The 17833-nt window shown below is 38.8% G+C and overlaps 1 protein-coding gene across 2 annotated transcripts; it reads right to left on the bottom strand.

Moving 5' to 3' along the window:
• Positions 1–849: 849 nt before the first annotated feature.
• Positions 850–16226, bottom strand: LOC109324315 (pulmonary surfactant-associated protein D-like). Of its 2 annotated transcripts, XM_019556307.1 has the most exons (8): positions 16199–16226; positions 15073–15277; positions 11492–11608; positions 10321–10428; positions 9768–9884; positions 7524–7640; positions 4917–5000; positions 850–3391 (listed from the first exon to the last, which is right to left on the bottom strand). In XM_019556307.1, the coding sequence occupies exons 2-8, from the start codon at positions 15260–15262 to the stop codon at positions 3015–3017; spliced, it is 1110 nt and encodes a 369-aa protein (XP_019411852.1). In that variant the 5' UTR covers positions 15263–15277; positions 16199–16226; the 3' UTR covers positions 850–3014. The 2 variants fall into 2 exon arrangements, with proteins under 2 accessions (XP_019411852.1, XP_019411853.1); XM_019556308.1 differs by lacking the exons at positions 15073–15277; positions 16199–16226 and adding an exon at positions 11721–12862.
• Between the last annotated feature and the right edge of the window lie 1607 nt (positions 16227–17833).

The following is a 17833-nucleotide window of genomic DNA, read 5'->3' as shown; positions in this document are numbered from 1 at the left end:
ATGACATCACCCTTGTTGCTCTCCCCTCCAACCATAAACATTTATGGGCCTATCTTCAGTTAATAATAAGGTATATCAAACACAGAGATAATCTTAAGTAACCTAATATACTCATAGAAAATATAGTTCACAAATTAGTTTATTGTCACCTTACAATAAATGGGAGTATCAGTTTCTTTTAACAATTCATCATGGACAGCAGATGGTTTCAATTGGTCTTGAAATGTTGGTGACAATGAGGGCAGAATACAAAAAAGGAAATTGTCATTGTTCATAAAATACATGGAAAAACAATTTGATGTAAACCTAAAATACTTATGAACGTATACAAGCCGGGAGATAAGTCTGTATTAGACTTGCTAAGATACGTGTTGAGTCACTAATATAACACAATGTCCAAAGTACAGTATATACATGTACTAAGTGACAAAAAGTAACCCCAAGGAGGTTAGTATTTACAAATTACTAAAAAAATTATCTATAGTATTAGTCCTTTACTTGCTACTGGAATACATTTTCTATGGTCCTCCTTTCTGGCAACATCATTTGGTTCTATAAATACCCAATTTCTGTATTCTTTTGCTTTATTATTTATATGCTGAAATGCAAGTTCTCTCTCTCCTTTATTTCAAGGAACTGACTTTTGTTATGTTCCATTACTATTTTCATGTCACTGTTCTCCACAGGATTACTAAGAGAAGACAGGAACTTCCAACAAAAATCATGCCACTTGGGAAAAGAAATGGTGGGAGGACAAAGAAGCACAGGTCATCCAAATCCCTTTCTTTAATCAACATATATCAGGGTAGGTAGTGGCTTCTAGGTGGTTGCAATGTGATGGACTGGGGGTTTTTTTCCTGATTAGCCAAAATGGCAGCATTATGCTCATTTTGCTAATTATCTCTGATGTCTGGTCAACTAGATTCTATTAGCTACAAATTAGAGGTTGAAAAGGGCTTTAGTTTCTTTTTTTGAGAGAATTACAGATATGGAAAAGAGATTCCAAAGGGGATAACTCCAGGAATAACCATGGTTTATGTTGCATTATTGTTGTTTAATGCTGGATCTTGATTTTGAGCATAGCCTTGAAGATGGGGTGTGCAAAGTGAGCTTTCTAGAAGTAGGCCTAGGGAATACTGTGATTCAAACTGGCTTATTCCTGAGGTACGGTGATTTACTCCTGGCCTATGCTATCTGTACATCATCACCCACCTTGCATTGGCTTGGTTACTCTGACTAGTTAGAAGTATGAGGCAGAGCTGCCCTTTCTCCCACCCATTCTCATTTTCTTCCTGCCCTGAAGCTTTTCAGTGAGACACTCTTGTTTGGGTGCATAGCTTGAGTTAAAATACTGGCCTATATTAATAATGAAGGACAACTGCCAGACAAGGATACCTTTGGAACTTTTTCAGCACTATGCTGTACATAAAGTTACCTGGGGTTTTGTCCTGCTCAGCAACACTAACTACAAACAATGAAAAAGCACATTTTAAAAAATCCTTAAGTAATAATTGAGAGAAAGGTCAAGGGAGAGAGAATTTCCCCTCCACCTTGTAGTAAACACATTTATCCAGAAGGCTGGACCTGTGGATTCCAGTCTTACTTCCAATGAACATTTAATTATGTATACAATATAGTACATCATCATCCACAGAGAATGAGGATTGTCTCACTGATAAAATACCACCTAATGACATGAATGGTACCATGGATGGATGGTGACTAACAGGAATTCCAATCATGTCATTTAGATGACATAGGTGCTTTAACCACTAAACAAATGGGGAACTCCTACCCCTTTTATAACCATGCCTTTTCATTTCCTTTCTTTTAACTCATACCTAAGCCTTTTCTGAATTACATTTTCACTTAAATGTTAAATCCATTTTTGTGGGGGAGGAAGGGGGAGATGTTTGGCAAGTGTATTATTTCAATTAATTATATGAAAAATAGAGAAATATAATCTTTAGAATGAATGAAGCATAAAAGGCCAGACAAAGTTTGACAAAACTATTTATTACATAATATAGCCTACTGGACAGTGACTGAACAACTTATAGAGAATGGAAATCTGTGAAGCATTTGGAAAGTGCCCAAGAGAAACAAGAGAGCAACTACCCTTCAATTAACCCTGAAACAAGTTGATATCATGTGAGATCACTGTGTGGTATCCCAGAGTTGCTAACCAGTTATTTGGACCAGCTATATAAAACAGGTTTGCATTTCTCCCAGGATTGCAAAAGAGATGAAGTGAAGCAATTTCATTTCAAAGATTTTATTTCTCTTTGGACTCTTTAATGTGGATAACTGAAAATTATCTTGATGAGTCTACTTTCTTTCTAAGGAGATCTCAAATAACCATATTTTACATTTTAATTAAATATTTTAATGCATATTTCTAATTCATAAACTGTAAAGTCTACCATAAGAAGAAAATTAGGCAGTATTAGTACTAAAACTGTTCTTGCTCTTCTAAATGAATCCCTTTTATTACAAAACATTCAAATAATGAATATTTGTAAATTGTCTTAATATGGACCATCAAACAACTGTGGTTAAGACACACCAGTTTCTGTGATAAAGACCACATTAGGAAGTGATACAGCTAGCATTATGTCTGGCCCCCTGTGTTTCCTCTACCCAAACAAACAGGTCACCATTGACAGGTGGATCAACCTGAAGTGGTCTTTGCTGCAAGGTTCAAGTTCAACCTTCTGAATTCATAAAAAAACCTCTTTAGTTGTCTTTCCACAAAAGAACTGAACAATGTTTAGGGAAAGTGCAGGTCCATCAATGCTTTTAGGTAGAGAAGCACAAACTTCATAATCAAATTTAAGGTCTTTGGTAGCATGTCTTCTTTTACATTTGGACAGCACCTACCAAAACTGAAGCCTGAGACAGGTATCAAAGCATCAAATAAGAAATAGGAAAGCAAAACATTGTCAAGCATGAACATATGGCATACAGCTGGCTTCTTGCAGCTGATGAGGGCAAGTTGCGTGCATGCAGTAGGTTTAAAACTCACAAATGATTAACCGAGTCTCTTTACAGCTTCTGTCATTCCACTTGCCATCTGCAAAGACTTCCACACAATCCTCAATGCCTCTATCATTGTTTGGTTCTCCAGGTAGCCAGTTGGAGTAAGTAATGGCTTGTCCATTTAGGTACTGGAACTGCCCCTCTGTCCGTATATCATTTATCCCAAGAAATACCGCTTTATCGTGCAAAGCAACAATTTGTTGGATGGCAGTGTTTTCTGCTGAATTCCGAGGGGAAGCAAGCTGGCCCCCAGCTTGAAAACACCTTTGTTTCAGATTTTCAAAACTGCTTTCATAGCCATTGGTCATGAATACCTTTTCACCCACAATTCTGCCATTTGGGAACATTATAACTAGAAAACAAGGAGATAAATCAGTGGTAGGCATCTAGCTAAGAATAACTCTGTAAAATTAAGATAGATCAGATAGTAAAAATAAATAAAACACCACTGACTTGCATCAAAGATATTTGAAAAGACTGGCTAAGGCTTTGGAATTCCCACTAGACAACTCAGCATGAAGTAGGTCTGATCTTTTTTTCTTTAGTGTGCTGCAAAGCGTATCTCTATCCAGATTAGGGGCAGCAGGACTTACTGCATAACATAGCCTTAACACCATCCTCTCTTTGATTTACACTCTGAATCTTCATATCACATGAATGTCAAGGGTAAGATTCTATTCCGCACCTCTGAGGATATTTGTGAAAGAAAACGTACTGCACTGAAAAAAGAATGTAAGTCCATGTGGTCAGTGCATAAAAACTGCCATGCATACTGCTGTCCCTATTGCTTCAGAAGAGAGGATAAAGGCATTGAAAATGTTATACAGCAATAATTTAGCAAAGCTGAAATTACATTAACATTCATCAGGCCCCTGTAAGTGCTCTGAGTTATGCATGCACTTGTAGATGCATAGCCTGAGACATGCATCTAAAATCAAGCCTAAAGTATGTCAGAGATCTCAAACTGCTTTAATTTGCATTGGACGGTGTTTCCACATTTGGTTTTCATTTATTAAAGGTAGCATCTTGATTGATCTTGCTGTTATAGAGTAGCATTGCCACAAAACAAGACAATACAATACAACATACCATTCCAGGCAAACACGTCTGGATGCTATCACGCACATCCTAAAGAGCTTCCCCTAATTCCCACCCATAAAATTGATCAACCCTGGCTCATGTAATTAGTGAAGGAATCCTATTTAAGGCATGATTAGTACAGGATTCTTGCTGGTGGAGTTAGTCATCTTCATGTTATTCCCGGTCTACAAATGAAAAGTGCACCCATTTATTTAAAGGTGTATTTTTAAATCACTTGGTTTATATCACGGAAAGCCACATATGGGCACTGCTTATTTGATTTAAATCTGGTTGACATGCATTGATCTAAATGTGGTTCCTTGGGTGACTTATGATAACCTAGTATCAGCCAAGGTTAAATTGATTTGAGAGTATTCACATGGGACATTGGAGCTTTCACCAGTTTCACAATGATATTTAAAGCAGTGCAACTTCTCTTACCTGCTTATGCCCTGATCTTGCGAGTACTTATTTTGAGGAACCTCTGAGATGCTCAGTATACAGCTGGACTCAGTGGGAAATGAGAATACTTAGCATCATTCCTCAGGAGTAATTAATCCTTTTTTGGGATCAGGCCTTTATTATGTAAACTATTTGGGGTAGAGAAAATACTTTGCCCCCTGCTTTAAAGCATCACCTATACTAGAAGTATGTATAATTCATTCATTATAAAAATGAATCTAATTATTGTCTAATCATTATAAGACCCTAATGCATCAAACTGGAATTCAGAACACTTAAACTGATCAGAGATAGAGGATTATTGAAGAACAGGTTGCTGCTACAGAATCATTTACCTTTCTTGTATTTGGAGAAGCTGTTTTGCAGTGTGTCCAGCTTCCTTTCCAAAATGCTCACTTGAGTTTTTAAGAGGTTGATTTCTGGGGGGGGAAAAAAAATGGCATTATCCTCACTAATACCTTAAAGGATAATATGGACAAAGAACAGCAGACTTAAATGGTTTGGTTTGCATGGGAATGTACTTTCTATAAACTAGGGCTGTGCAAAATTTGCCAGCTGTTTTGTTTCAATGCTGTTTCAACTTGTTTCAAGCTCAAAACAGCAAAATTGAAATGAAATGGGCTTCAAAACAACCTTGAAATTAAACGACGGCAGTCAAAACATTAACAAAAAAAATTTTTGAAACATTTCAAGTTTTGAAGCTGAAGCTGGGCTTGCCTGCAGGGAAACAGAAAGTAAGGAGAGGGAGGGGGACAAGGGGGGGGAAGAACTGTTCTGATATTGACTGTGTAGTTAGCCAGTAACTGTGTCATTTAGAGGCCCCAGCGCCAGTGAGGGTGTGTCTTAACACACACACACACACACACACACATAGTCACACGTCATGAGTCTTGCTTGTCAGCAGCCTGAGGTACAGTTTCCCAGAAACCCCTACACCTATCTCCTTGAAAGCTGGCAGGCTTTGTGGTCACAGCAGGGGCTACTGTTTCTGCAATTTTCACCCTGGTGTGCCTTAATACACGCGACATGAGTTTTGTTTTCAAGAATTTGAGGTGCAGTTTCCCAAGAATCCCTGCACCTCTCTCTTTGAAACCCAGTAGGCTTCATGCTCTCAGAAGGAGCTACCATCGCTACAAGTTTCATCTGTATCGGGCAAGAAATGACAAAGTTATAGGCAGTTTCATGTTTTCCCATTATAGCCTATGGGCAAAATGTCGAAACAACAAAACAGGTTTGACAAAATGAAATGGAACAGCAGTTTCAAAATGAAATGAAACTCAAAAGGAGACACTGGCCTGTTGAAATTGTGAAAAAGAAGTTGAAATGAAATGGTGGTATTTCACACATCCCTACTATAAACTAGTATCTCCTCTGAGTGTCTTGATTATGATCTAAAACTGGACTGATCAGCTTTGTTATGTGATAAAAATTGTGCGGGATATTCAGCTGTGCCTGTTCATACCCTGAAGAAAGACTTGCATCAGTTCTATGTACTCTACCTTTTAGGGAAAATTCTAGGATAAGTAACATTACACTTCACATATGTGGTACTCATGAACTTAAGTTTCTATGACTGCATTTGTGTAGTGCCCATTTCCGTCCACTTTATATAATGCTAATCATCTCTTCCCCCTTCCTCGCTCTCACAAATTCCAGAAAGACACAAAAGCATGTGGCAGGACACTTTAACCCTGGGCAGTCCATCATGGACCTTAGAGTAGTGATTTCTTAAACAACAAAACTTTAAAAGCCAACTTGAACATTAAGTTGTGTAACAAACCATCATTCACAGACTACATTGTGTTAAGTATGGTCTCAACAGACACTGAATGTTCATTACTTGGGCTATCCCTCAATGGTACATCATTTTTTTAAATTCCTTTTGATCTCTTCAACCAACCTTTGCTACTGCTGGCAGTGCTCCCCTACTCCCAGCCCCCCCCCCACCCACCACGTGACTCTCTGTTTTGAACTTACTGAATTCCTTTTTATTTATTATCTATACTTTCTGCAAGTCCATTCATAGCATGATGAAGTAGGCAGTCGCCTATGAAAATGTATGCCTTTCCAAATGAGTTAGTCTTTCAGCTGCCACCCTGCCCTAGCTTATGCCATAATTGATCTGTTACTGACTGAGGTATGTCCCATTTTTTATTCTGTAACAGGGTAAGGATAAACAATTTGCCTAATGGGAGGAGGTTAAGTTTGAAGTTTAGACTTGGGAGTCATTGCTAAAGAGTACCTAGTGGGTTAGTTCACAAGTGGTTGAAGACTTGACATCCTGATTCGTTTTTCTATACTGTATGATGATGTAACCTACTATGTAGATATACAAGGCTAAAGCTATGTGCATCAGAGACATATACATATATTCACTTACGCTGTATTAAACAAATCTGTATACTGAGATGATAAAAGTATCTTGATTCAAACAATGCAAACTGAAACCTGAGTATTTTTTGAGTTAATAGGGTAGTATAAGATAGGTGGTTCAAAATTGGGTGAAGTGGGCAAAATGTCTCATCATTTGTTCCAAAATAAGATAACTTGTTGCATTGCTGGGATGAAAATACTCCATAGCAATGTATACTCATAAATGTACTGGATCAGTGTGTTGGATCTCTTATTAAAATTTCTCTTTAAAAATGCCATAAAACTTGACAAAGATGGCAATATAATTTTTTTAATGCTTCCAATAAAATGTGTTTTGCTACTATCTTTACAGTTTTAAGCAGTTATATATATGGCAGCTATTCTCAGGTAAACTAAATATACATTGAAAGGGAAAAATCACATTGTACAATTTCTTGGCGGGGGGAGGGTATCACCTACACCTAAACCTGTTTGTGGGTATCAGCATAAAGTCACCTAAAATTCTTTAGTACACATTAAAAGGGAAAGCATATTAAATCCTTTCCACCCCAAAATATTGCTCCACTTACCAGAGAGTCCACTGTCTCCCTTTGTTCCTTTTTCACCTTGTGAGCCTTTATCTCCCTTTGGCCCAGAAGACCCAGTTCTACCTGTGGGACCCTGTGAACCTATAGCTCCTTGTAACCCTATCAGTGGATCATATGGAACAGACACAAAAAGAACAAGATAAATTGAAGATATTTTTCCTCTCTGAATATAAAACAATCAGATACCAGAGTGTTTTATAAATATTAATCACTGAAGCCTTCCTATCCTTCTTGTACTAAACAGTAGATTATTACATGTTTTGCAGATCAAAGAACTGAGGTTTGGAGAAGTCAACCAGACAGACTAGTGGCACTTAGCAAAACAGTAGTAAGGCTAAGAAAGTGACTCAGTGTTTGTGGTGCCCTGCTACACTAAGGCCCCACACAGTTTTTAAAATTAAAGGCACAATGGGAATACAATCCTAACAAATGCATTTCTTGGCCTTCAAAATGTGCATGGCAGGAGGTACAATTGTGGAGACTGAGCATCAGATCCCATTATACCATGTTGCTGGTGCAAGGGGGGGTGGGGAAGAAGATGGGGCTGGGCTGGGCTCTGCCTGCACCAGCATTAGCTCTCTGTGCTCCCCTGGGTGGGAGAGTGTCAGCTGATTAAGGCTTCCAGCCAGGGGCTCTCCTGGCTGGAAGCCTTGGCCAGCAGATCCAAGCTCTCTGGACCAGGAGCGTATCATGCGCTTCCTGAGCTAGGCGCCCTGATTAGCTGATCTGAGCCCCCAGCAACAGAAGTGCACCATGCATTCCCCTGGCTGGGAGCCCTGGTCAGCAGATCTGAGCTCCCCTGGCTGGAAGCCCTGAACAGATGACTGGAGCCCACAGGAGTCTTGCAGGGCTCCGGTGTGCTCTGGAGGCTTGGAGCACTATTCACACATTCAATTAATGGTGTTATAGAAACCACCCACAAAGTTATTACACATAGTTCATGTAATAACTTTGCAACTTATTGCTTGGTTTATCATGCCACTAACTGATTAAATGTGTGGCCAGGATACTTCTTAAGATATGATTAACCAGTTAATCATGTCCTAAGTATAATGTATGTAAGGGCCCAAATGAACAAGAAATGCTCTTACACTTCTACTCACTTTGACATAGGATTGAGAGTCAGGAACCTTGATTGTTAATCAAACCTTTGATGGAAGCTGTTGCTGATTTTAGACAAAGCACAACTGCCATAGGCTAAATCCTAATTTCTCCATTTGTAAAATATGGATACTGTTTAGCTCCCTACCCCATAGGCTTGCCTTCAGAATTGATACATATTTATACAGCACTACATAAAGATGAAGTATGAGATGACATTTATATGGCTTTTACTATTTGCTTATTGATTTTGTGGTTGAGCAACAATTGTTCAGCAAAATGCTAGCACTTATAATCTTGGATGTAAATCCATCATATGATAATGTCTGTTGAATTTCAACCATGAACATTAGATTATTTAGGAGTGTTAGCTACTCTTATCAAGACAGACAATTCAGTTTATATTTAACTTACTTAAACCACTTTCTTATCATATAGATGCTGCTGATGGACAAAACTAAACCAGCTCTATAAAGATTAACATGCCAGAGCATTCTCTAATGTGAATTAAATAAAGACAGCAACTCTGGTTGAGGGGAGAAAAAAAGATTCTCTCATGTAATTCAAACTAAAGATCAGGGAAGTCAGTTTAACTTCCTATAGATAATTATTGTTGCACTTTTACCCACCAATCAGTGCTCTTAGACTTGACAGCATTAAATTTCTACCATATGTATAAATTCTAAAAGCTATATAGCCAAAGTTTCCAGTTAGGTAAATAAAATACCCAGTACATTGATACAGACATAGACATATATGGATTGTTTTCTATCTGGTTAAAATTCAGAAAGATCAGAATTTTTAAAAAATGCTTCCAATAAAATATATATTGGAAATGTTATTTCCAAGGACTGACCCGTGATTTTTTGAATAAAAGCAGTTAAGTTTCAGATAAGCATCTGGACTTTGGGTTTTTAGTTAACGAACTGGAAACTCTGACCTTTTCAGTGTGTGGGCTTTACAACATTTTACGTATATGACTCAAATTCCCTGCAGATGTGAATGGGCACTCCACTGAAGTCAACAGAGCTATGGCAATTTATTACAGCAATGAATTTGTTCTGTAATTTCAAACTATACTACCTCTTTTTAAGAGGCAGTATAAGTGTGGTCTAAGTTGCTTACCTCTGTCTCCTTTGTCTCCCTTTCCTCCCTTTTCACCGACTGGGCCTTTGTCCCCTTTTGGCCCAGGGGAACCAGGATTTCCTGGCAGACCTTGCTGACCTGCGGTTCCTGGCAATCCTAGCATATGAACAAGGGAGTGAGACAGGCAAAAAAAAGCAGTTACATTTTGTAGGTGTTTATTTTTACTTTACATGTCTTTTGATTACAGTAAACGTGAGCTTTTGCTTGATGATCTACTGACTGACTGAAGAATGTGTGGGGAGACTGGAGGAGTGTGCATGATTTCAAATTTAGCAGCAACATATAATGGAAAGTAAATTTCAGCTGGAAAATTCCTGTTGCTTTTTGTTCTGAAGCTATTTGTTGTCAAACTCTACCAGGAAAGGAAGACAATTCAAATGAAACTGGAATATTTCCAGCACTATATGGACAATTACAGAAATGAAAAGAAAATTAAATGCTCAACTGCAGAGTATTCATCAATGACCTATTTCCTAATACAGCATCATTAGATCAGAAGCAGCTGCAAATCAGGTTAAAGAAAACTACTTACCTATTTCTCCCTTTGCTCCTTTTTCACCTGATAAACCTTTATCCCCTTTTGCCCCTGCAGGACCTTCAGCTCCCCTGTCACCCTTCAAACCTGGGACTCCTTGCAATCCTGACAAATGAAAGAAAAGGACCATTTATTTACATCCTTAATACAGTTTATTTATTTTATACTCCTGTCAAAAGTAATACTGCTACTTGTCAAGGTCTGCTTTTGATTATAACTTTTGACTGGTTGCAACCTGTATGCATGTGCAAATTACTAGGAAAAACCTGAGAACTGTTGAATTGGAATGCCATAAGATAAAGTCAATAGTCAATGTAATATGAAAATAATATGATATTCATATTTCTATTTAGCTAATTAAACAAAGTTAAAGTTCCATATTAAAAAAAATCATGCTTACTTAAATTCAGCAATGTGTAAGCACTTTAAAAAAATAAAGTGCTAGAAACTAGAAATGGGAGGACAGAAATATTTGGAACTGAACAACAAAAACTCAAACTCATTAAATATTGTCTGTAAAGATGAATACAAATCTTAAATCAGGGGAAAGGAAAAATTCACCAAATATTAAGGATACCTGATAAGCAAGAAGTGAACATGTTGTAGTTGTTTATGATTTTGCAGAAACAACATATGAAGTTTACTACTAAACTGAATGAAATTCTAGGTAAAACTTAAGGGATGACAACCTAGCTAGTCTGAATCAAGACTGAATAAAATCTTTTTCTGAACTATATTAAGTCAAACCACTGACTTTTAGAAAAGTCCACTAACAGAAACAAGCTAAAATCTTCATCCAAACTTCAAGGCTTAGGCTGGTCTCTACTATAAGAATATTTATGCTTTCCCTTAGCACAATATCGAATTGTTTCATTATAGTATGTTTGCTACGGCTGTCTTTTGACTTTTCTGAGTTTGGATTTCAGCTATTTTCCTTAAGAGATTATTCACACTATTTCCACAGGCAAAACTCATCAGTAGAATTTTTTCTAGATATTCATCCTAAATCATCTTCCATCCAGTTCTCATCACAGTACTCTGAGTTATGAAACTTTCAATCAGCTCTTTATCTTATGTAGTTAAAAAGATCACATTTAAAATATATATTTTTTTCCTTTCATATTTGGCATTGTTCATAGCTTGTTTCCTTCCCAACCAAAACACTTACCTCCACCTCCAACATCTCCTTTTGAACCCTTTTCTCCTTGTGAACCCTTTGCTCCTTCTGGACCAGCAGGACCCATCTTTCCTGGAGGACCCTGTGACCCTTTTAATCCTTGTAATCCTAGTATTTGAACAACAATTTTTTTTTTAGAGAAAAAAAGAATAAAAAAAGATGAGTAACAAAAAGTTTGTAAATGTATAAGATGAGATGTAATAAACTGGATCAAAATTACCTCGTAGCATACCCTTTCAACTCCACTGGGTAAAAATCAAGTGAGAATTTGACACTTGTAATATAATGGAATCCAGAAATTGTAAAAAGGTAGAAAAATAAGGATGGAAGGGACACCTGGAGCTTATCTACTCCATCACTGTCTATGCTGGAGGGGGAGGGGTACCTTTTTAGCAGGTGTGCCACATATTAGCCTGTATCCTCCCTGACTGCCACACTGATCCTCTTCCTCTGACTAATCTGCTTCCTACCCTGTGCTCCCTGCCTGATCTGATCTTTCCACTTCCTGTTGTGTTGCGTTGCCTGTCCCCTCACTGATGTGCTACATGCTATACATGTGCCACCTGTGGTACCAGTGCTGCAGTTTAGCTGCCCTGGGTCTAAATCATCTGAGACAAATGTTTGTGTAATCTACAATTAATAGTTTGATGCAGGAATTTCTACAGCTTCACTGGGTAAACTGTTCCGGTGTTTTTTGTTTGTTTTCTATGGTAGTGGTAACAATTTTAGTGGCAGCTCTTCACTATGCACCCCTTCCTAGATAGGATAGTTTAATTAAAATTAAAAGAATTCTGGTAGAAAACAAAGCACACTTTGCATAGGGTAGCAATTCGTGTTCTGATTCCAGTTGCAATGTTCTCTTTGATGATTTCACTGCTATAAGTAGCATATAGAGCAAGGAATAAGCAATGGAAATCGATATTATGTGGACCAGAAAGGAGAATATTCCCATGTATGTTTAACTAAACTGTTTAGAATAATTAGTTTCTAGTAATTCTAGCAAGGAACAAGACAAAACCATGTGACATAAATGATCAGAAACAGATAGCAAATGTTCATAGATAAGCCTGTAAATAGTTTACCAGAAAATACCTAATTGCAGAAGCAGTTTGAGAAACAAATCACAACGAATGGCCAAATATTTAAAAAACAACTTTTTGCAAAAACAGACATAAGACATAATAGTTTGACTAAACTTCACAACAAATCCCGGTAATGTTACCAGTTCTTTTATGTGTTGTAACTACAGTAAATTCCCTTTCCATAACTATCAAACAAACATACTGATGGCGTGTGCAGATGAAACGGGGGCTCTAAATTGAAGCAGTGGGTTTTTAAAAATAGTGCTTCAATTTAGGACCCTTTAAATCTCTGTGTCATTCACACACCCAAACTCATCTGCCTCTCCAGCAGTGGGGAGGGGAGGGAGAGCTGCCAGCTGGTGGAGCGGTCCCTGGGCTGTGCGGGGGGAGAGAGGCTGGTGCTTCCCTCTGTGGGAGCAGTGGCCCCTCCTGACAGCACCCACCCATAGGCACCCGGCTCGGGCACTCCTGGGGGGCATCACAACTATGGGGGGAAGCATTGGGCCCCTGCATAGCTCAGGCAGGCAGGCTCCAGGGGGAAAAAAATAAAGATCTTGGGCAGAGCCTGCCTCCCCCGGGCTGCTGCCAAGCTGCCTGCAGAGCCCCTGAGCTGCACAGAGCCCAGTGCTTCGCTCCACAGCTGTAGGGGCACCAAACTAAAACTCCTCAGAGCAGTTTTGGTTTACTGCACCCCAAGTCATTTAAGGTGTATTACACCGCTGAGTTTGCTATAGTGCTTGGAATTACTGCACAATATGCAGCCAATGTGTGCAAACACCGACACCATTAAGTGGTGCAAAAGCATTTAACCCACTTTAAAGTGTCATGCACACCTGCCCCTCATTTCATCTACACACAGCCCTACAGTTCTTACCCCTCTTTCTTCCTCTTTCCCAGCCCTCTGGCACTTGACAGCATCTCTGCTCGGGGCTCTGAAATTGATGTATGTGCCTTTGGTTGTAGGATCAAATGTTTCCTCCAGTATGTATTCTGGAACTTGGAATTAGATAGTTCTCTATCACTGCAAACGACACAGCAATATCCTACAATATGCACTAAACAGAATTGATACAAGTTAAGGCACAGGGAAATATTTTTATACAAAGAAGAATTTGGAATATTTTAAGATACATGGATTTGGAATATTTAAGGTACATGGATCCCCTCATTTCATAAATGCTGGACCCACTCTGCTGGGTTTTACTGTGGAACTCACTTTAGTATTGTGTAAAAAGCATTAACCAAAATTAGTGCTTACAAGCTAAGCATTCACATTTCCTTTTTAATGACCTTTTCACCTCTTTTAACATCTGAGTGTTTCAGGAGAAAAAATGTAGGCAACTTTCATAATGTTCTGTCGATGATAAAATATGTAGCTTAGCTACATTTTTGTATTTTTATATTTGACTTTTTTAAAAAGAGGGACAAATGTGTTCTTTTAAAAAGAAATGAAAAAAAAAGGAAGGCACTTCCTCTACCTTGCTCTACCAATAACAAGTTTCTCTCATGACCAATCTGGGTCATGTTTCTAAGTGGTGATCTAGAGGTGAAAGATTTTACACTGCAACACCTATCTTTAAAGGGCATGTGTAGACAAAATGGGGGCCCTAAATTGAAGCGGTGGGTTTTAAAAAACACCACTTCAATTTACGGCTGATTAAACCCCTGTATCGTGCACACACCCTGCTGACTTACCTGCCTCTCCGGTAGGGAGGGTAAGCTGCTGGCAGGCAGAGTGGTCCCTGGGCTGCAGGGGAGCTGGTACTTCCCTCCACAGCAGCAGCAGCCCTCCCTTCCCCTCCCCACGGTGGCACCCACCCGCAGGGACCTGGCTCAGGTGGTCCTGGGGGGCACCCTAGCTGTGGAGGGGAGCACCAGGTCTCTGCAAAGCTCAGGAAGGCAGGCAGGCTCCAGGGAACAAAAAAAAAAAAAAAAAGATCAGGCTCATCACTTTTCTTGGGTGGAGCTGTCTTCCCAGGCTGCTGCCAGGTTGCCTGCAGGGCTTTCTGCAGAGGCATGGAGCTGTACAGAACCCAAGGAGTTTTAGTTTGCCATTTAAGGTGCATTACACAGCTGAATTCCCTACAGCAGCTGGAATTAATGCGCAAATCATTGCTAACGTGTGCAAACACTGACACCACTAAAACTGTGCAAAAGCATTTAGCCCACTTTAAAGTGTCATGCACACACACCTCATTTCATCTACACATGGCCTGAGACACTAGTCCTAGACAGTAACAAGTTTTATTTTTACTTTAAATTGTATTGTCAACTTAGACCCAACCCTTAATATTTAGCAGTAGGAATTTAAGGACCGTCAGATTTTACATGCTTTATGATCATCTACATTCAGAAACCTTTTGGTACATATTCTACAGATGTATATAATTTGCCATAAGCTTTCCATTAATTAAAAAGTTAAAATAATTAGCAATGAGATGTGTGTGTGTGAACAGTAAGTACGGCACTGGGAAACAAATAGTTCTATACCTGGATTTCCCTTTTCCCCCTTAGGACCTTCCTTCCCATCTCTTCCATCTCTGCCTGGTAATCCACTCTGAGCAGGCCCACATACCACTATTGTACATATGTTTGGCTCTGATTTTTGAACAACCTGATCTGGATTTGCAGTGGATATCGTCACCACAATGAAAGCACTCAAAATTGAAAGCAGCAGCATCGTTCAGCTTTCTGACCTGTAAAATAATATTGATAGCATTACTTCAAAAGTCTTTGGACTCCATATAAAATTTTGTATTTCTTAGTGCAAACTGATTAAAGATATCAATGTAAATTCTTTTTAAACAGCATGAGTGTTCATGAATGACAGATTATGAAGCTATTTTTTAAAGTTTTTCTTCCCTAAGCTACTGACATCTTGAAATAACAAAGCAGCTGAATTGACGCTCCATTATGCTGCCCACTGTCAAGATAGTTGCACAAACTCTGTCCTGGATCCTGTTTTTTGTTCTATGCTAGTGAACCACACAAACGATATCCTACTGTGGGAAATCAAGGTCTTGATCAGCCAATGGAGTATTTCAGTTGTGCTCTTTGTCTTGTGAGATATAAATACCCCATTTGCATCTCAGCTCACAAGTTCCTCTTGGCTCAGTACTAGTTTATTCATAATATACTGCAGGTGGAGTCAATTTGCAAAGTCCCTGTATTTTAGGAATGGGCAGCCAAGAAACTAACAAACATACCAGAGATTGTATCTATTGTATTTGCATGTACCCAACCATGGAAAAGATTAGTTAAACATTGACAGGTGACTTTAAAGGGACAATACCAAATAAAAATCAGCTCCAATGTTATGAAACCTATTTAATGAACACTGGGTGTGTGCACTTGCACCTTGAGTAAAAACAGGGCTACAAAAGTCATTCCTCAGATCTGTTCAATGCAATACCACGTGCTCTATCAGACTTAATATCTGAATATTGTCAGTAAGCATAGTGTCACATAATAATATTTAGGTATTATATCTACTCTTACACACACATAAAGTAAATTCCAAATATAAGTCTTTGGAAAAGGTGTATAAGAGTGCAGATTCATTATTAAAGGAAAGAAAAGAAAGCATGATACTATAGATAGTATCCAGTTACTTACTCTGTAATTTCTGGTGCTTTGTTGAAGCCCTAATAGGAATAAAAGAGAAAGTATTCAGGTTTCCTTTTATAGTGTAGGCATTAGGCAACATGAGCTCTCATTTGTCAATTTAGGTTACTGAAGGACATTTTACCACTGCAGTGTATCTTGAAACACTGATGGGAAGGAGGGCATAGTACGAAGAAGGTAAATTTCCCTGTTCACAAAACAACAGGAACTGTAATGGCTTAAAATTACACAGCAGAAGTCAACCGTATTGCCTAGTTTGACTTCTGGAATATTTGGCAATGCTAGAAAAAATGGATGGGTAAATAATTGCCCAGTACAAATTGCATTTACTGGGCCTTACTAAAGACTAGTGAAATCAATGGAAAGATTCAATGGGTTTTACATCAGGCCCACAGCAGAGAGAAATCAGATCCCACTGAACTTAGCAGTCAAGCAAACAGCTAAAATTAGTAATGGCTCAGTACAGTTTCTGAAATACACAGAGTGCAATTTCTGTTTTTTCCTTAAATGCTGTGTATCATAGCTCTTCTCTTATAAAACAATTTTGTCTCAAAAAAATTAGACCATGCAAATATATTTTTTTCTGTAGTATGCTCATTAATCAATGCCTTTCTTATTTCCAGGAAAGTCTGAATCAACTGAAAAGATATTAAAACTCTCTGGGAACTCCAGCAGTTTCTGGAACCAAAGTGCAAACCAAAGATTGTTTTAAGATTTAGAAAGGTTTCAGTAGGTTTTTATTGCTTCCAATTTCTGGTCAGGGCCACACTCAGAATGTACCAGAAAATACATCCCTGGTATTGAGGAATGAATACAGATTAAGAGGTTTGTATGTCTTAGGTAAGCATCCAGTTTTGTGTGCTTCCTAAAATATAGCCTTTCTTCAAGGTTTACTCATTACTACCTATTAAATTGTGCATAGCCAGGGATGCAGAATAACATGTACTCCCTGTGGAAGAGAGTCTATTTCGATGTCAGTATTGTAGAGCAAAACTGGAAGAAAACCAGTGAAACTTGCTTATTTGTTATTGTTAATTTCACACACATTTTTCTATGGCTAGGGACAGACATTACACATAAACTGGTTTAAGTGATCAGAAACTGGTTTAAACCTGTAACAGAGCAGCTGTTCAGTGCACATAAACCAGTCTGAAAGTGGCTGAAGCCAGTTTGAGATAAACCTGGTTAAATGTAGTATCAGACTTAACTGATTTGAGTCATACTGGTTTATAAAATGTCTGTCGCAAACCCCTTGATGATTTAAGTTCAATCAGAGTCCCCCAGCACCCTGGCATGCTCTCTGGGCTGGGTGGGGCTCTCTTCTCCACAGCAGGGCTGGCCCCTCCCCTCTGCCCCTTGCTGGATCTCAGCACAGGTTTACAGGGTCAGCAGGGTCTGCTGGCCCTGTGCCCCCCCTCACCACTTACTGCTTGAGCAGAGATCCCTTCCTTCTCTCTGCCCGATCGGGGACCGTAGCCAGTATGTGGTATGCTAGCTAATGCCAAGAAGTGTCTGTGCGTGTCTCTGTCTTCAAGTTCACTTGGACAGGCAGAGAGATCAGTGACTGCTTAGGACTTTTGGAGCTAATCAACAGGTCAGCCAATAAGCTAAGAAGTTTGAAGTAATG

Source organism: Crocodylus porosus, unplaced genomic scaffold, assembly GCF_001723895.1.
Source record: "Crocodylus porosus isolate Cpor-Errol unplaced genomic scaffold, CroPor_comp1, whole genome shotgun sequence".
In the NCBI taxonomy this organism is placed as follows: Eukaryota; Metazoa; Chordata; order Crocodylia; family Crocodylidae; genus Crocodylus; species Crocodylus porosus.
This window is presented reverse-complemented; position numbering and strand designations above follow the sequence as displayed.

What these genes read in the sequence shown, in the direction of transcription:
- LOC109324315 (XM_019556307.1), bottom strand. Translation starts at nt 15,262, where the DNA reads ATGCTGCTGCTTTCAATTTTGAGTGCTTTCATTGTGGTGACGATATCC. An exon ending in AGGAGATGTTGGAGGTGGAG is followed by an intron (nt 10,429 to 11,491) that starts GTAAGTGTTTTG and finishes TTCATTTGTCAG; the next exon opens with GATTGCAAGGAGTCCCAGGT. An exon ending in AGGAGCAAAGGGAGAAATAG is followed by an intron (nt 9,885 to 10,320) that starts GTAAGTAGTTTT and finishes TTCATATGCTAG; the next exon opens with GATTGCCAGGAACCGCAGGT.